The sequence below is a fragment of the Pholcus phalangioides genome, unplaced genomic scaffold (assembly GCF_987345545.1).
Source record: "Pholcus phalangioides strain wild (caught in Gottingen) unplaced genomic scaffold, Ppha-v1.0 ptg000042l_1, whole genome shotgun sequence".
Taxonomy (NCBI): Eukaryota; Metazoa; Arthropoda; class Arachnida; order Araneae; family Pholcidae; genus Pholcus; species Pholcus phalangioides.
This window is the reverse complement of record NW_028301628.1, coordinates 29,243,203-29,262,556: the sequence shown is the minus strand read 5'-3', so window position 1 is coordinate 29,262,556 and position 19,354 is coordinate 29,243,203. Positions and strand designations below refer to the sequence as shown.

General features: G+C 37.0%; 1 protein-coding gene across 1 annotated transcript in view; it reads right to left on the bottom strand.

The window, feature by feature from the left end:
- The window catches only part of LOC149064758 (uncharacterized), a 45,283-nt gene extending 43,507 nt beyond the window's left edge, over positions 1–1,776 (bottom strand). Inside the window, exon 1 of the mRNA XM_089254867.1 lies at positions 594–1,776. Coding sequence (XP_089110993.1) covers positions 594–1,530 — 937 coding nt within the window. The 5' untranslated portion in view covers positions 1,531–1,776. The remainder of the gene's footprint in view (positions 1–593) is intronic.
- Between the last annotated feature and the right edge of the window lie 17,578 nt (positions 1,777–19,354).

Genomic DNA, 19,354 nt, shown 5'->3' with positions numbered 1-19,354 from the left:
TCATTATTGCTCTGAAAATTGTTGGAAAAGTGATTTGTTTTAAGAATATTGTTAGAAAAGTCATTGTTGTTCGGAAAAGTGTTGGAAAAGGTGATTCTTTTTGTAAAAGCGATTGTTTTTCGGAATATTGCTAGAAAACTCGTTGTTTCTTGGAGCATAGCTGGTAAGGTTGTTTTTCAGGATAATTGTTAGAAAGTCATTGTTGCTGAGAGCATTGTTAGAAAGGTGATTTTTTTAGATTGTTGCTAGAAAAGTAATTATTGATATGAGCGTTGGTGGAAAGGTTATTTCTAAGGATATTGCTGGAAAAGTAATTGTGGTTGTAAATATTTAGATGTCTCCCACTATTGTTGAAAAAGTGATTTTTCTCAGAAAATTGTTAGAAAAGAAATTGCTGCTCCGAGAATTGTTGGAAAAGATATTATTTTCTTTTAGAAAAGTTATTGTTGCTCTGACCTTTGTGAAATAGAACATTTTTGCTTTTTGGTAGCGTATGATGTCCGTCACCACAAAGCGCTTAATTTGTTTTCAAAGGATATTACTTGATCATTTTGATCGACACTATAACAGTAAACAATGTAATCAGAACTCACCAACTTGTGGGACGTCGAATCGTCTCCTCTTGTGGAGATTCTTCGCAATTTCGAAAGTCGGTGGTTTTTTGCTCCTCTTGAATATTCTTGGAAAGTTCTCGACAACGGCACTTGCCCCACCGGCGTTGACCAGCGGCGCTCGGTAGAAGAACATCATCGGTGAAAGCTTCACCATCCTAATGAGTTCTTTAGCTTTTTTCCTGGTCTTGAAAGCTGCCGGGGAGCTCATATTGTGGACCGTGACTAGCCTCTTTATACGGTGACCACCGTTGGCCAGCAAGTTCCTGTTGTTGTTGTTGTACTTCTTCATCATCATCAGCAAGACGGGGCGACGTCTTATCGAGGACGTCGCGGCCACCGTTAAAACGTCTCTTTTGGCCGCCCTTGAAATAGGACGATCTTGGACTGACCAGTAGCCATCGGCTGCCTCAGATTGGCCAGGACGAATTTCTGCCGATTTTGATCCGATCCTCAGCGTGTGAGGTTTCGAGTCATCAGGGTCCTCTTCAGTCTTATTTGGAGTTACACTGACAGGTGTCGTTGACACCTGTTCAACCATCGGGGATGTTTCCCTCGAGTACGTCATCGGTGCTGGAATCCTCTGGAGGTGCTTCGAATTAACATCCTGCACCAGTTGCTTAGGAACCTCCCCATTCCTGCGCTCTCCTGCTTCCCAGCTAGTAGACCTTGTACGATGTGGTTTCGTTATCTCAGTCTTTTCCCGGAGCTGATTTACGGAAAATCCCCCCAGATGCTCGAATGATTCTGTGGTAGCAAAATCTGTGTTTACTGTGGGTGTCTGGTCATCGGAGACGATGTCATTTAGTCCAAAAGAGTTCGAAGAGTCTTGCTGCTGCTGCTGCTGTTGGGCAAAACCTCGTGTCACAATGGTCAGGGCGGCAAGAGGCAACAGGACAACCGCTGATGTCGAGACCATGTCCGCGTTTTTTGTCGTTGCAACTTCCCTTGCTCAGCTCGACGACTTGGTTCTCACGTTGTCACCGGTAGGAATGTAGCTGTCGAGCAACGACACGTCGCTGTCACATTCTGTCGCACAGTGGGCATGTATGTCAACTAACACACAAAACCACCCGATTCATATGCCACGCGCGCGTGGTGTGAGTGTGTGCGTGTGTGTGTATGTGGTGTCTTGTATGCGGCCAGTGCTCCTGAATAAAAGTCCTCTATCTCTCTCTATTTCGAACTGTGTGATCCACGCTTTTTCCTGCTATTTTATTTTCCCGGAGAATCGCGCTCGCTCGCGCGCGCGCATTCACTCAGAGTAACCGATCGATTCCCACGATCCCCATCTACTGGGACCCCTCCTACCCCCTATTCCTATGACGGAGGAGATAGAATTGGGGCTAGGGGGTTAACGGGGTAAATTGGCTCCGACAGAATTAGATGTTCCCTATGCAAAAAAAAAAGAAATAAATAAACACTACTATTCCTCCAGCAAAGGTCAGGCCGGAGAAGACGCGCTTTGCTTGTGTTAATAGATATCTTATGGATACTTGAATGGGAGAAAATGGGATCTGAGTTGGGACAGTAGGAAGATGGGACGGTGAACAAGGGCTCCGAGGAGGATTATCTTATGAATGGAATGGATTTGCCAAAAGTTTTGCTCTTTCTCTCCCTATCGGAGAGTGGCGACCTGTAGATTAATCGGACATGTGTGAGCGTGTGGTGTTTCACTACTGTTATATGAAGATTCGGTTACCGGTAACATGTTTAGAGGACTTAGAGAGGACACGAAAACCCATGGATAGTATCCTTCAGAGTAGTGGTTCTCAACCTGAGCCCCTATTGCTCTCTTGCTGCTCTGGGAAAGGTAGTTGTGACCCTACTAAAGTAGCCATGGGTGAAAAATAAGATGAAAGGGGCCATTCAAGTATTACGTCAGCAGATTTTTCGTAATTTTTGACCCACATCCCGTTAGGAAAATTCAGCAAAACTCTGAACCCCACCTCCCCGTCAGCAAAATTTCGTCAGCTCTGCCCCCTGTACTTCCTAACACATTGGGACTAGAGACGTACGCGGGGGAAAGGAACATGAACCCCCCCCCCCCCATGCCAACTTCGGACAATCATAAATTTATTTTTTTTCATGCAAAATATTTAATAAAAAATTAAATTTCGTAAAAAAATACTTTTATACGTTATTATTAAAATTTTCTATTAATTTCAATGCTATTTGAAAGCTAAGAACTCAAAAAATTGCTCTTCATGAAATTCATTGTGACCCACCCTGTAAGCCATATATATGCTGAACTCATGACCCGCGGGCCAAATGTGGTTCTCAGAGTTATCTGATGTGGCCAGCAAACTCAAACCTAATTTTGTGAAAATGAAGATTTAAGCGGCACATTTACAAACCGCTTAAGTGAGCTGTGGAACAATTCCAAAGCATTTAAGCTGCCCGATGCACATTTTCTGATCGCTCTAGTAGGTCCGTAGCACATTCACAAATCAACTTACCCGCGGCACAGTTCCAGAATAGTTAGGCTGTCTGTAGTACAATTAGCGATCCCTTAAGTGACGTGTGAAACAGTTTTAGAGCGCTTAAGCGGCTTGCAGTGCAGTTCTACACCACTCAAGTTACTCGCGGCACATTCCCAGATTACTTAAGTGATTCGCGGCATATTTACGGACCATTTAAGAGACACGCAGCACATTTCTGGAGCACTTAAGTGGCCCGTAACACATTTTTAAAGCATTTAAGTGGCCCTAACACATTTCTAGAGCATTTAAGTGGCCCTAATACATTTCCAGATCAATTGAAGGATCGGACGAGAATCACTTCAAGGTGAGCAATGTCAGATTACCTGATACAGGAGAGCCGCGACGAATTCCATAATGGAGATGAGCTAAACCCGATTCCATAATGGACAGTTCCAAAATGGAGGTGAGAAATTCCTGATCCCATAATGCAGGAGAACCAATCCCATAATCGAGATGAGCTAAGCCCGATTCCATAACACATCCCGTGACTGACACATAACGGTTATTTTTTGCTGTCAAGAACATCAATATATTTTAAATTTTGAGCTGATTCCTATACGGCTGTGCATGACAAAAATGCCGAGCCGGATACGTATAGTTGAATCGATATAGGCCGGTTGAACCGAAGGAGTACGCGTGCTAAACCGCACGGCTACCAATAAAGGATTATGCAATTTTTTTTATCCACTATTTGCAGCCCTCTTCGTCCCGCCTCATTAAATACGCTTCTGTCTTGCACTCTTTCTTGGTTACTCTTTTGGTTGCTCATTGAAATAGCTCCTCGCTCTCTAGGTCACTCTTTTGGTCATTCACGTGCTTGTACACGCCCTAGGTCACTATTTTGGTGTCTCACTGAGCTGATCTCTTGCTCTTCAGGTTATACACTTTTTGTTAGACTACTCCCATGCTCACAAAATCGCTAGGTCACTCACTGGCACGATCCATCGTTCTTTAGATCATTCTCATGCACATCCTCTAGGTTCATCTTTACGTAGCTCACCGACCTGGTCCCCTGGACACCCACTCACGAGCTTGAATCATTCAAGTGCTTGCACATGGTTTTGGTAATTCTTTTTTTCATTCACTGCTCCCCTTTGCTCTCTAGGTCACTCTTTTGTTCATTCACATACTTGCCAACCCTCACTAATCTCACTCACTAACCTAGGCAGAGGCGGATTCATGGTTTTACCGATTGGGACTACTACTTAACCGTACATGTACCTCGTACACACCCCTCTACGGAATTCCTAACGAATGCCGAATTCTAACGTGCCGGAATGTGTGTTCTGAGTGTGCATGGCCTTAACGTATTTATGTTGTCAGAATCGTGCTTGTTCCTTGTTCTTGATGGTGCTGCCATCTTTTGAAATGAAGATGGAAATGCTTGAATTTTCATGCTATGTCAATATCGTTGTTGTTGTAGGTCTGCCTGCACCCTGCGGAGAGATTTTTCAAAGTAGGAGACCGACTCGTATTCACGCCTTGAAGTTTGAAAACTGATTTCGGCTAGTACTATTCTGCAGCGTACTTTTTTCTCCAATTATACTCATTTCCTTAACCAACCATTATTCAAAGTTGCTGCCCCCCTGCGAACTTACCGCCCTGGACTATAGCCCGCTTAGCCCCCCTGTAAATACGCTTCTGATGTCACCATGAGACTCCATATTCGGATTATTACGTAAAGTAAACTCGAGAATATATATAAAACTATGCATTTTATTTTGTAAGGCCTATGAGATTTTCAATCTCGCGCTTACGTGACTTAAACGCCCGAGCTTGAATTCCAATGTGATGCGACAGCCATTTGTTCGCTGAAGTCTCAACGATTCATTAGTGCTGTATTCTCTGCTCCTTTTCCGCAAAAACAATCTCGACAAGAAAACATGGAACGCTCACACGAAGAAGCATCAAAAACGAAAAACTCCAAACAAGTCGGCGACGGGACGGACGGAGCGAGGAACGAGGACAGCGGTCAGCAGGGCTCATCCAGCTCCAACTTGCAGAGCGGCGATGCAAAGTCCAAGAACGTTCCGGAGAGGGCCAAGACCGGAGCTGAAGCGAAGAAGAAGAAGAAGGTCACCGAAAAATCTTCCTCTGCGAAGAAGAAAGCCAGTGCCACAAAGAAGAAATCGGCAACCACCACCAGCAAAAAATCGGCAGCTGCCAAAAAGAAAACCGCTACCGCTTCCGCTGGCAAGAAGAAATCCAGCAGCGCCGCCAAGAAACCCGCCAGCAAGAAAAAGAAGGCGGCGTCGACACCCGCCAAAAAGAAAAGCGCCGCCAAGAAATGAAGAGTGAACGGGACATTGGCGTTTTTTTTCTTCTTCTTTTCGATGTAGACGACAAACTTTAAATTCATCCATTCGGGACTCGAACCACTAACCAAATTCTCAATTTGATCGGAAGAAGAAAGAAAAGGATTATTATGTGTGTGTTAAAAAATTGATAGTGGTTTTGTTTCTTATTCAAAGAAAAATTTCAACCATTGCGCTTTACATTAAATGTTGATTTTGATTATAAAAATGCCTCTTCAATGTCAAGAATGCCGAATTGATATAACGTTATCGTATGTAACTATAATTAACCAATCTCAACCGGTCTCGAGTTGGGAAAATGGTTCGAATGCAGAATATGGAATTGATATAATGTTATCGTAATTCTGTAAATTGCCAATGTCAACCGATCTTGAGTTGAGAGAACGGCTCAAATTTATATCATGGTTCCGCGTGAAATTAATCGCCAACTATGGCGACATTCTAATTTTTTTTTTCTTTCAGCGGTAATGTTGGTACTAAAGTACCACTGATAACAAGAGCTGTAATTTCCGAAACTGTGTAAGTGGCTACGTTGGCGGGGTACTTCCGACCACATAAAGCTCATGTATTCTTCTGCAGGGCTCCTGGGACAGAATTATCAGCGGGGCCTCTCATATTTTCTAGTAAATTCATGTAATGTTAAATTATAAATGACCCAACTCGACCGATCTTAGGTTGAGAAAATGGTTCGAATTCATGTCACGGTTTCACGTGAAATTAATCGCCAACTATGGCGCCATTCTATTTTTTCTTTCAGCGGTAATGTAGTTGCTAAATGGCTATGGATAACATAGCTATAATTTCCAAAACTGTGTAAATGCCTATGTTGGCGGGATACCCACAGCCACATGTGGCTCCTGTGTTCTTTAGCTGCTCTCCCCTCCCCCAGGATAGAATTATGAGCGGACCTCTCATATTTTCTAGTAAATTCATAGTGTAAGACAGTGATTCTCAAACTTTTGTCACTCGTGGCTCCCTTGCCCAATTCACGGTTCATGCGCGGCTGCCCGGATTGGTTTATATCAGGGGTTTTTAACCTATCGGTCGCAGGGGTTTTCGAGATGAGCCGTTTACATCTATTAACAGCCAGAGGGCTCTTGAGCTATGGATACCTCTCCTTATGGTTCACTAGGGCTTCTGAGAAGTATCGTATGAATCCACTTACAGCAAAGGGGTTTTTCAACTATGGGTCACGACCCAAACTTCATTCGCAGGGGCTTCCGAAACGGGTCGTTCAAACCCACTTACAGTCAGGGAATCTTGAGCTATGGGTTCCAATTCAAACTGGATTCGCAGGACTTAGTTCTGTTATAAATGCATTTATTGCTGATTTCACTAATTTTGAAGAACAAGTCCAAGGGGTCGCAAAGCTGATGTTGGTGATTTTGGGTCGCGGCTGAAAAAGGTTAAGAATCCCTGGTTTATATATATAGTAAATATTTTCCCATATAGAAGAATCACTTCAAAGCACAAATAGATAAGCTAGGTGATTATGTGGCCCTTCCTGGCCCTGTTAATTGCTTTACCTTGTTAATTCCCATAGGCAGTGCCGTCTGAACGCATGGGCCCATCCAGGCACGGCCCAGGGGCCTCAAGTACATATAAGGCCTCGAGATAATGAGATTTGGTGCTATGATTTTCGAGAGAAAGTATAGAAAATTATAAGCAGGTACATTAACTTAATTAGTGGCCCCAGAATATCATTTATCCGGGGGGGGGGGGTGCTCCCTAGGGCTGTAAAGACGACCTTGCCCATAGGAATAAAATAAAATTCAGCTTTGTGTTTGAATGTCATATTGGCGTTAGATAAGAATAACAAACTTTGAGAAGTCACTAAAATGGTCACTAGGCTGGAACTCATTCACCGATTACAGCATTCGATAGCCATCTTCAGCGGGAATCGTAAAACAATGCCGGTCTCATTGTTGAAAATTAATTTTTATAAATAGATTTCACGACAATTGTTAATAACTGTTATAATACGGGCTCTCATCGCGAGGACCCGGGTTCGAACCCTACCGTCGCCATAGTGGTGGTCGGCTGAAGTTGATTTTCTGTGGTTCCCAACTTCAAGGCGCGAATGCGAGCCGATCTCCCCGTTAAAAAAAGTCTCGCCACAGAGAGCAACAGACCTACAAACAGCACAAATTCAATCATACACATCACTTACTTCACTTCTGAAATATAGATGGCAGCACTGAAAATTCAAACACAACTCTACATATGCACTCAGACTGTTAGGTACATACACAGTTACACCTCCGGCACAACTCACTAGGTAGTAAATCGCCCATAAATGGTGATAGACCTGAGTTGTGCTTGGTTTGAAAGAAAGAATTGCTATAAAATGATTCACGACAATTGTTGTCAATAATTTACATATTCACTCATTCATTCAGGAATTAACTATGATTATTTCACCACTTGATTATATTATAATGAATGTAATTATTTATTAAATAATTTTTTTCATATTCTTTAAAGGCAAATGGTTAAAAAAGTTATAGATTATTATAGAAGTTAAGATATTATATAAATCACTGTATACGGTATTGTATTAAGAATATAAATAATGTAATTTGTTAAATAATTTCTTTTATAATTTTTTGGGTGATAATTAATAAAATATGATTATTTCTTATTTTCTATAAAGTTTTTCAGAATTTATATTCCTGAAAAAAATTTTAATGCTATTATTAGTTCAATCAATTAAATAAATTTATTTGTAATAAAAGAAATTCATTTAAGTTTTTACATTTGCTTAAATTGTTTTGAAGTGACGAATATTTTTGATTATACATAAATAAATTCTACAACTAATATCCACAAAAAATTCAACTTGATTTAAATTTTTTTAATAATTATTTTTAAGTTCATTTATTTATAAATTTTTCATTATTTTATTTACAAATTTTCTCACAATTCACAAAATTTAAATTTCCTTTCAAAAAATTGAAATGTTGAAGAAAATTACATCAAAATGTTTTTTAGAATATTCAAGAAGTATTTTAATTTCAATAAAATTTATTAGGATGTCTAATTTAATTTTCGAAAAATTCAATGAAACATAAACAATAATTTTTTGGTACTTTTTGAATTTCGTAAATATTTCGTAATAAATAGCGATTTTTTTTCCACAAAAATATGTTAAATTGCGAAAGTAATTAATTTAATAAAATTTTATAAACATGTAAATTATAGTAATACTAGTGCTACTTATTAACCGTTAAGAAAATTCAAAGGAAAATGTATAGTTGTTGAATCATGTATATTCAAGTAATTATATTTGTAGTAATTATATATGTATATATATTTCGTTTATCATTTTACACCAATAATTTTTATTTTATTAATTCTTCAAAGAGATTGAACAGTGTAATTATATTAAACTTTAACGTAATAATTTTAATTTGATTCAATAGCAATAATCCTGAATTTATGTCATTTAAATAATTTAAATTTTAAAATTCAATAATTTCCAGTTCAACCTGAGTAATATTTTTTAATTTATTTTAATCCAATACCTCAAAGATTGAAGTATGTAATTTAAATTCACTTGATTCAACTTAATTTATTAATCCAATGCCTCGAAAATTTAGTTATAAAATTTTGGTTTAAATAATTTTAATCCACTGATCTAGTGCTTCAAAAAGAAAAGAGAGATTGAATTATATAATTTAAATTCCTATTAATAACTTTTGCGAATACTTCAAAAATTGAATTAAATGATTAAAATTCATTTCCACAAATTCAATTTCTTAAATTCAAATTTAATTTTCTTCAAATTTTATTTCATTAATATAGAGCTTCGAAGATTGAATTATATAATTTCAAATAATTTCGATGATTTTAATTTAACAATATTAATTTGATTCAATAGTATATTTTGTTGTTCTAATAATCTTGAATTTGATGTAGTAATTTTTGCTTGAATAATTCATTTAAATAATTTTAATTTGATTCCATAATTTAACTGGGTAAATATAATAATATTTAATTTATTAGTTTTACCAAAATATATTCACAGGCATAATCAATGTAATGAAAATTTTAAGATCATTAAAAATTTTTAATTTAACATAGCCATTGAATAATTCGAATTAACAAACTCATTGGATAGTTTGAATTAACAAATTGATTGAATAATTTGAATTAACAAATTGATTGAATAATTTGAATTAACAAATTGATTGAATAATTTGAATTAACAAATTGATTGAATAATTTGAATTAACAAATTGATTGAATAATTTGAATTAACAAATTGATTGAATAAATGGAATTAACAAATTGATTGAATAAATGGAATTAACAAATTGATTGAATAAATGGAATTAACAAATTGATTGAATAAATGGAATTAACAAATTGATTTAATAAATGGAATTAACAAATTGATTTAATAAATGGAATTAACTAATCCATTGATTAGTTTAATTTGACGATCAATGAAATATATTATATTAAAAATTTATAATATTGTGAAATGATATGCAGTGAATCACGCTTATAACGTTTTTAAAAAAAAAACCGTCATGTAAAAACGTTGCTAAGTGGGAAAATACTTTAAACGGGAAATATCAATTGGTATTAGAGCTGGGAGAACACGAAAATATGTCGAAACGGGAAAACGCTTTAAGTGCGAACATCATAGGCGGATCCACTGAAATTTTATAAAAGTTAGTTTCAAATTAATAAATTATTAATTTTTTTCCCCCCTTCGGTAAATGTTATTTTACTAATAGTCTCGCCAAGCCACGAGAATCGGGACCGACGACGACAAAGAAATAGTCAAAACAAATAACCGAATCGATTGTCTCGTATTAATATTAAGAGCAAAAGGAGGGAGGACTGACCAAATATCCGGTGCGGGTATTAATACTCGGCTGCATCGTGTAAAAGGCTATTTATTACAAGCCAAGGATATGGAACTGGACGACCTTTAGTATTTGGACAAGAATTTTCCACGAACGGCAGAAAAAAAAAAAAATACGGCGCGTGCGTGTTTTTCTCTCGGCAAGAAAACAAAACACAACAAAGGATAAACAAACATTACGGTGTATAATATACCCGTGTTAGAAGATCGACCTCGTATCGATGCGAAAATGGTCATGTGCTAAAAAAGGCTTATTGGTTACCAAGAAAAACACAAAATTAATAATAAAACCATTGTCTAATCTTGTTATCCAATGACCACGAAAAGATCTTTGTTCCCAATAGCCTAGAGATTATAAACGTAACAAGAAAGACTAGTCTGGGTTTCGCATCTTGCCTGGAGCGTCCTGGGAAAGTGTTCGGAATTCTGTTTTAACCACTTCACGATCGTCGGTGTAATACAGTCGAACCTCATTTTAACGTGAAACTCAAGATTCTGCCGAAATTTTTTACGTTAACCGATAAGCATGGCGGAAAAGGAATTTTTGAAATTCTGTTTACGTTAGTCTGAAATTTAAGGGGATTGTGGTGCACGTAAATTTTCCAAAAAACACATTTTCGAATTTTTCAATTTTCAAGTACTAAACTTTTAATCGTCCAAATTCAAAGTTTTTATTCTATTCTGTACTAGAAATATTTTAATATAAACTGCCGGCTGGCATTATACTGTATATATGTTAATGTTTTCCACTAAAATGCTTTTTTCTCAAAACTAAGTGTTTTGTTTTAGATAAGGAATATTTTTTCGAACACCACTCATTGAAATGTCTTGAAAATTTGTGTCTCTTTATGGTGTTACATATTTTAACATGAGTATTTTTCATTAAAATTATTTTGAAAATTTTATGACTCAAAATATGGGTAAATTTTGGTGATTATTGCAAAAGTTGCATGTCATTGAAATTGAAATTCGAGAAAAAAATGACCAACAATTAAAATTCTAAATGCTCGTATTAAAGTATATAAAAATATCCATAGTAGCTTATTTGAAAAAAAAAAATTGAGTGCCTAGTGAATATAATATTTTAAAATGTTTCTTAAAGGAAAGAGATTTTTCCCATAGGAAAGCATGGGAAGCCAAGATCGTGCACCAACCCCCTTAATACAGTGTAAATTTATATATATATAATACACTGAATTTCTCATCAAGAGCCTTTTTTTTTGCCCGTAGTCCCTTTTGAATCATATTTTTTTTCTCGTGGCTTCCCTGGTCTTACCCAGAGTCTTCGACCCTTATCTAGAAGCAAGATCCTTTATACGTATTGAATTGATTTTTTTCAGTGAATTTATACTGAATGAAAATTTTGCAAATAAGATTATTGGCCTCCAGACCACTGGCCTAGAAGTTATTGAGCTCCCCGCTAATCCGAGTTCTATTCAGGACCGTCTCAACATCATGGACCCTCCTAGGCAAAGTGATGCTATGGTAGTCCCATACTTAGCCGGAAATAAACAGCCTACATATTTGCTACTTTTATTTTCAAAATTTATTGTACTACACAAAATATCATAAGTTGGGATCAGTTATGGACATGAGACCCCCGGGCATGACCCCTCACAAAAGTGGGGAACCTCCTAGGGAACCTGCTGCAAAATGTAGGTGGTGAGGCCTGGGTGGGTCCATGTCCTAATACCAGCGGAATAAATTCAAACATATATTCTCTGTGTGTTTTCCTTTCTATCTCTCCTCACCATCGCGAAGCTTAATAGTAACCCTATCAACTGAAGTTGATTTTTTTTCTTTCCCTCCTTTCTTTCTATACTTCTTTTGATATTTTTTTCTCCACACACATAATGTATCTTTTTGCTATACAGGATAACTCAGAAAAACATCGCCAAAATTAAAGAGCAATTCAGGCATACGATAACAATCCAAAATCGCATAGGAACATAGATGCGCAAACGCCACCCGGTGCCGCTATAGGAAGTTGTTGCATCACACACTTGTAAAGCAATCCTAAACTCAGCAAGCATTAAGTCGTAATTCTGACAACATAAATACGTTAGGAAGTAGCGTATTTACGTTGCCATTTAATGTTATTATGCTTATTTAACGTTATAAATACGCTAATTGGCACATTCCGACATATACCGATTAGTTAGAAATTCCGCAGAGGAATGTGCACGAGATAAATGCACGGTTAAGTGGCCATTTAAGTATTATGTCAGCAAATTTTTAACCATTTTTGACCTCCCCTTTGTCAGAAACATTTCGTCAGCACTGCCCTCTACCACCAATCAGAAACGTACGAAGATCAGAAACGTACGCGGGAGGGGAGGGGAGGACATAGGGGGCTCGTGAGCCTCTCCCCCCCAGATGAAAAAATTTTTAATGAACAAATATTTAAAAAAGAAATTAAAATTTCGGAAGAAAATATCTTTATATGTTATTATAATCAATTTCTGTTAATTTCAATGCTATTTGAAGGCTAAGAACTCAAAATTTCTCTTTAAGAAATTCATTCCGACCCGCCCTTTAAGCCATATATGGTAAACCGTTGACCCGCAGACCAAATGAAGGTTATCTGACGTGGCTTGCCCCCTCAAACCTAATTTTGTAAAAATGAACTAAGTGGCAAATTTACAAATCGCTTAAATAACCCGTGGCACAAGTCCAGAGCATTTGCTTGGCCCGTGGCACACTTTCAGGTCACTGAAGTATGCTTCAAAGATTACTTTCACATAAAAAGATCACTTAAGTAACACCCGACGCAGTTCCAGAACACTTAAACTATCCGTGGCACATTTAGAGATCCTTTGACTAACACGTGGCGCAGTTTTATAGCACTTAAGCGGCCCCCAGTACGGTTCTACATCACTGAAGTTACCCGCGGAACATTCCCAGATTACTTAACTGATCCGTGGCATAATCACGGATCACTTGAGTGATGCGTGGCACAGTTCCAGAACACTTAAGCGGCACCTGACACATTTCCAGAGTACGTTTAGGGATCACTAAAGTGGCTCTGTATGGGACTTATCAATTGGGAGAATGTTAGAGTTCAGGTGCCCAATAACTATCGAAAGGGGTTTTTTTTTTTCATTTTTGGTGCACCGAATAAGATGCCATTAAGAATATTTCATATCTTCATAAAGGGTGGTTGATGATGTAAGCATCATCCAAACCCCCCTTCCCCCCTTGTCATCAAAAGTCAGCGAATCGGAAACCCCCTCCTCCCCATCGATGCCGACGCAATACTTGAATGACCCTTAAGTAGTAGTAGTAAGCATGCAGTCCATGCGGAATTTCTAACGACTTAATTCTGAAATTATTTGTTTTAAAAATTTTAAAATTATTTCTTTTCAGTATAATTATGAATTTTTTTTTTCCTCATCAATTCCGCAATTATTTCTTTCAGTGATTCCAAGTTTTCATAAATTTGTTTTTGTTCCCTTCATTTATTCTAGAATTATTTCTTTCATCAATTCTGAAATTATTTCTTTCATCAATTCTGAAATTATTTCTTTCATCAATTCTGAAATTATTTCTTTCATCAATTCTGAAATTATTTCTTTCATCAATTCTGAAATTATTTCTTTCATCAATTCTGAAATTATTTCTTTCATTAATTCTCAAGAATTAGGGGTCGATTCACATCCACCGACACTCACCGTGTCGTGTCAGACACGGCATACATTCTTTAAGATAAAAATGTCTGTCTGCGCCACGATAGATATGAATGCTGATCATTTTCGACACACGAGGGCTAATTACACCCCGGGACCTACAATTTGTTGCCGATTCCGAACGGCAGGATTGCTTTTTATACTCATCGAGAGATTGGTGCGCTAACCTCTCGATGGGGTACTCCCCGTGTCAGGGAAGTTTTCTGACCAGGACGAACAGGGTATCGAACTCGCGACACCTTTAAACAACCTTTGGTACTTTAGGCGAGTATCTTATCGACCTGGGCTACCGCGCCCTAGATATGAACACGTTCATTGGTTTTATGTTAAAGAACGTTTGCGGTGTCTAGATGTGAATCCACCATTTAATCTTTTTTCCAATGTTTTTCAACCATTTCCTGAAAATGATCGGCGGGTCACAACAGAAAGCTCCGAGGGCTAAATGTGGTCCGCGGGTCATGCATTGGATATCCCTGTTATAAAGGGCCGTTTTATCGATGAAGTACCGTTGTTTCCTGATGCATTCCTATGTCGAGTCCACCCAGCACCTCCTAGAGATATTTAGAAGGTCTCCGCACGGGTTGCCATAAACGTCATTCAGACTGCCTATCAAGTTCGCCACATTTTGAAACACAGCATCCTATTTCGTTTCTTCCTAGTTTGACGTAGAATCTTCCTGATTGACTCACAAATACAGCATAGTGATTAGATGTGGGGGCATAGAAATCGATAATTCTGGGCCCGATCATTTCTTTTCCGCACAACGATGTTACTAGCACTAGCAGGGAATTTTTTTCCCTTAACATGTTGAGGGAAAATGGACTACTTACTGACATCACAAGCAGCGTGCGGAGGCCATCTATCTCTAAAAGGTGCTGGTCCACCTCAACACAGGACCGCAAAAGGTTAAAAAAAAAATCATCGAATTTTACATCACATCCCACAAAAATTTGGCCCCGTGCTGGAAAGCGTTAATTCTGGTGTGATGCCTTTGCTTCGAGAAGTGCCATCTATCTTTCGAAACGAAAGTTGGAAATCGGTCAATGGATTAAATTCTTTCGCGTCGTAAATTTTGTAGGAATCGGATCCGGAGACGTTCGAATCTATCGACGATGCCCACGTGACGGGAGATCAAATACCAGAAATTCTAGGAACGCAACCTTTTTCTTAATTACACGATTCCTGGAAAAAGCTGGAACCAAAAATAAACGTGGATAAATATATATATTTTTCTCTCGAGTTTTTTTTCATATTGCTTCATCTTGTTATTTTTTTGTAAAATAATGAAAAATTATTGGACCGAGGATATTTTTTGGAAAGTATTTTCAGTACAAAAAAAGTGTTTTGTTTTTGTAAGGGAAGTAAAAACATTGGGATTTGTGTGTTTCAAAGGTTTTTTTTTTTTCCTTTTGGGAATTTCTCATGTATTATATGTAACAACTGAAATTCTCAGAAACAACTAGATACTGAAAACCTCCAGGGAATCAACAACGATGTATTTTCTTTCCATAGCGTCCATTTCCTGAAATTCTGAACGAAAAAAAAACCCAACAAACAGTGTAAATTGAACGGGAGAAGACAATAAAGGTTCGATATTTTTCGGGTATGAATTTTTTTTTTAAATCCTGATTGGAACATACTGAAATGTCCTTGACTGGACGTACACACTACTACTTAACTGTACATGCACCTCGTAAACATTCCTCTGGGGAATTTCTAACGAATTGTGGTACATGCAGTAACGTGTTGTGTGCATGTGTTATGATAAAACCCCGAACCGGATAAAATCAGGATCAGGGAAATTTCGCCCTTGGCACGTTTCGTGCCCGGTACATTTCACCTGACCTGGTCATATGAGTGATCGAGTAAGTTACCGTTTGAGAGAGATGGTTAAGTGAATGAGACCATATGAATGAACGAGTGAGTGACTGTATGAGCGAATGAATGACCGTATCAGTGACCAATAGGAAGATCAGTGACCAATTGGAGGATCAGTGAACAATTCTAGGAAATTTAGAATTGAATGAATTCATAACTAGAGAGATTTAGAATAAATGAAAGAGAGAACTTCAGAATTGATAAAAATTCAGAATTAATGAAATAATTCCAGAATTGATGAAAATTCAGAATTAATGAAATAATCCCAGAATTGATGAAAATTCAGAACTGAGGGAAATTCAGAATTGATGAAAATTCAGAATTAATGAAATAATCCCAGAACTGATGAAAATTCAGAATTAATGAAATAATCCCAGAACTGATGAAAATTCAGAATTAATGAAATAATCCCAGAACTGATCTAAATTCAGAATTAAGGAATTAATCCCAGAACTGATGAAAATTCAGAATTAATGAAATAATCCCAGAACTGATGAAAATTCAGAATTAATGAAATAATCCCAGAACTGATGAAAATTCAGAATTAATGAAATAATCCCAGAACTGATGAAAATTCAGAATTAATGAAATAATCCCAGAACTGATGAAAATTCAGAATTAATGAAATAATCCCAGAATTATCGAAAGCCTCCAGCATTCCCAGGGCTCCCGTCTGGGTCCGTTTAGCCCACAACTAACAACAAAAATGCACTTAGTTCCCAGGAGCAAATATTTATTTTTGTGATCCCTCTATGATTTTGGATGAATAAAGTGCTAATTTGGTGATGGATAACTAGGCTGATGATGATTTTTTAATGGTATATATTTTTAACCTCCATTACCGTGAGCTCCAGGCCCAGTGCGACCGCGGCACCGCTAAGTTCGGCTCTTTCTCGTGGCTCGAATACTACTGAGGATTTTGGCATCCTATATGTTCTTTTAGCATCTAATGATCTGAGGAAAAAAAGGGATAATAAGAGGTACCAACATCGAAAATTTGGCATCTTTAACGATGTTTCTCAGTCTTGTTATCCGAATTCATTATTGTTCGTTTTTTCGTGGTTACATTTGCAAGAAGAGCTGGCGATATTTTTGGCGATATTCCAACCCCCCCCCCTCCACCATCCTTGTAGTTTTTTCTCACCAATCAACTCACATATCAAATGAAAGCCTATTTCATAAGCTTAAAAAAAAAAGAGCCTATATTATATACATATATTGGAAACGAAAACATTTTTTTGTTCCGGTCTATGTATTATTCCTGTACTAAAAATAGATTCTTGATATTATGGTTTTTGGTGGAGGGGCACGCGGAAAAAGGATGTTACTTTTATTATAACTGAACGAGTATGGTTGGCTGGTAGTCCGTGCTTTATTATTAAATCCATTACCATCGTCATTATTTATGCACTATTATGTTATAAGTATTAGGCCGCCATTTTCTAATTTTAGGCTACGGTGATTTTAGTTGTTCGTACTCGCTCCAGTGGCTGTCGAATAATTTTTTCCCAGTGAGGGGGGTTGGACAATTTTCCGATTGCCAGTAACTTTTTGGCATCATGCAAATGAAGTGGAGGTTACTTAATTATTTTACGTGACAACTTGGACTTTACTCAGGGGGGGTCTTCAACCTTTCAAACGTCACGGGCCCAATTTAAATTGCTCACGAAGCCCGCGGGCCATCAATTTACAGTGAGGTATTTATAATTGTAAGATATAGAATCCCAGCCTCGAGTGCTTCTCATGTAGTTTATATTTACATCTCACAGTAGAAGGGGGCCAATGAGGCCCCGAGTTGAACATGGGTAAAAATAATTGAAGACTTTTCTATTTATTCTGAAATTATTTATTTTGTTAATTATCAATTTTGATTAATTCTGAAATTATTTATTTTGTTAATTATCAATTCTGATTAATTCTGAAATCATTTATTTTGTTAATTATCAATTTTGATTAATTCTGAAATCATTTATTTTGTTAATTATCAATTTTGATTAATTCTGAAATCATTTATTTTGTTAATTATCAATTTTGATTAATTCTGAAATTATTTATTTTGTTAATTATCAATTTTGATTAATTCTGAAATCATTTATTTTGTTAATTATCAATTTTGATTAATTCTGAAATCATTTATTTTGTTAATTATCAATTTTGATTAATTCTGAAATTATCAATTTTGATTAATTCTGAAATTATTTATTTTGTTAATTATCAATTTTGATTAATTCTGAAATTATTTATTTTGTTAATTATCAATTTTGATTAATTCTGAAATTATTTATTTTGTTAATTATCAATTTTGATTAATTCTGAAATCATTTATTTTGTTAATTATCAATTTTGATTAATTCTGAAATCATTTATTTTGTTAATTATCAATTTTGATTAATTCTGAAATCATTTATTTTGTTAATTATCAATTTTGATTAATTCTGAAAAATTTTCTGATAAATTTCGATTCGAAGTCACTTTAAATGGTAGCCCAGGTCGATAAGATACTCGCCTGAAGTACCAAAGGATGTTTAGAGGTGTCGCGAGTTCGATACCCGGTTCGTTCTTGTCAGAAAACTTTCCTGACATAGAGATACAACAAAAACGGCGACATGACCGCAGAAAAAATTAATTGCTACCGCAGGGAGTTCCCCTGTCAGGGAGTACCCGACACTAGGAAATTATTTTCAATGAGGGGTTGGCGCACCAACCTCTCGATGAGTATAAAAAACAAGCCCACCGTTCGGAATCGGCAATAAATTGTAGGTCCCGGTTTAAAATTAGTCCTCGCGTGCAGAAAATGACCGTGGTGAGCGACAAAAATGATCACTTGTAATGGGGTTTGTAATTATTTACTTTTGTAATTCTGTAACTATATATTTTGGTGATTCTGTATGTGTATGTGCGATTATTTCCCTCTCACTTCATCTTGGAATAATTTCTTTCAATAATTATGGAATTATCCATTTTTATTGTGATATAATTTCTATCACTAATTAAGAAATTATTTCTCTCCGTGATTTGTAAGGTCTTTTTTTTTTAACTATTTCTGAAATATTTGTTTCAAAAATTTAAAAAAGAAATGTTTTTTCGAAAATCTAAAAGTTATTTGTTTCAGCAATTCTGAAATTGTTTCTTTTGAAAATTCTGAATTTTCATGAATTGTGGAATCATTTCTTTCCAAAACAATTTCTTGTTTTCAACCCTTTTCTGAAAATGATCGCGCGCAACGACAGAAAGCTCCGAAGGCCAAATGTGGCCTGCAGGCCACGCGTTAAGACCCCTGACTTAAACCTCATGCATATCCTTTTCAGTCCGCTGTGTTGGTCGAGTGATCAGAGTGACGGACTTGCATGGCGGGGATCCGGATTCGAACCCCCCCCCCCCCCGTCACCGGCTGAAGTTGGTTTTCTGTGGTTCCCAACTTCGAGGCGCGAATGCGAGCCGATCCAAAAATTACCCTGTACCCATTTTGAGAGTGAAAATACAGTGTGTAACAAAATAAAAAAAA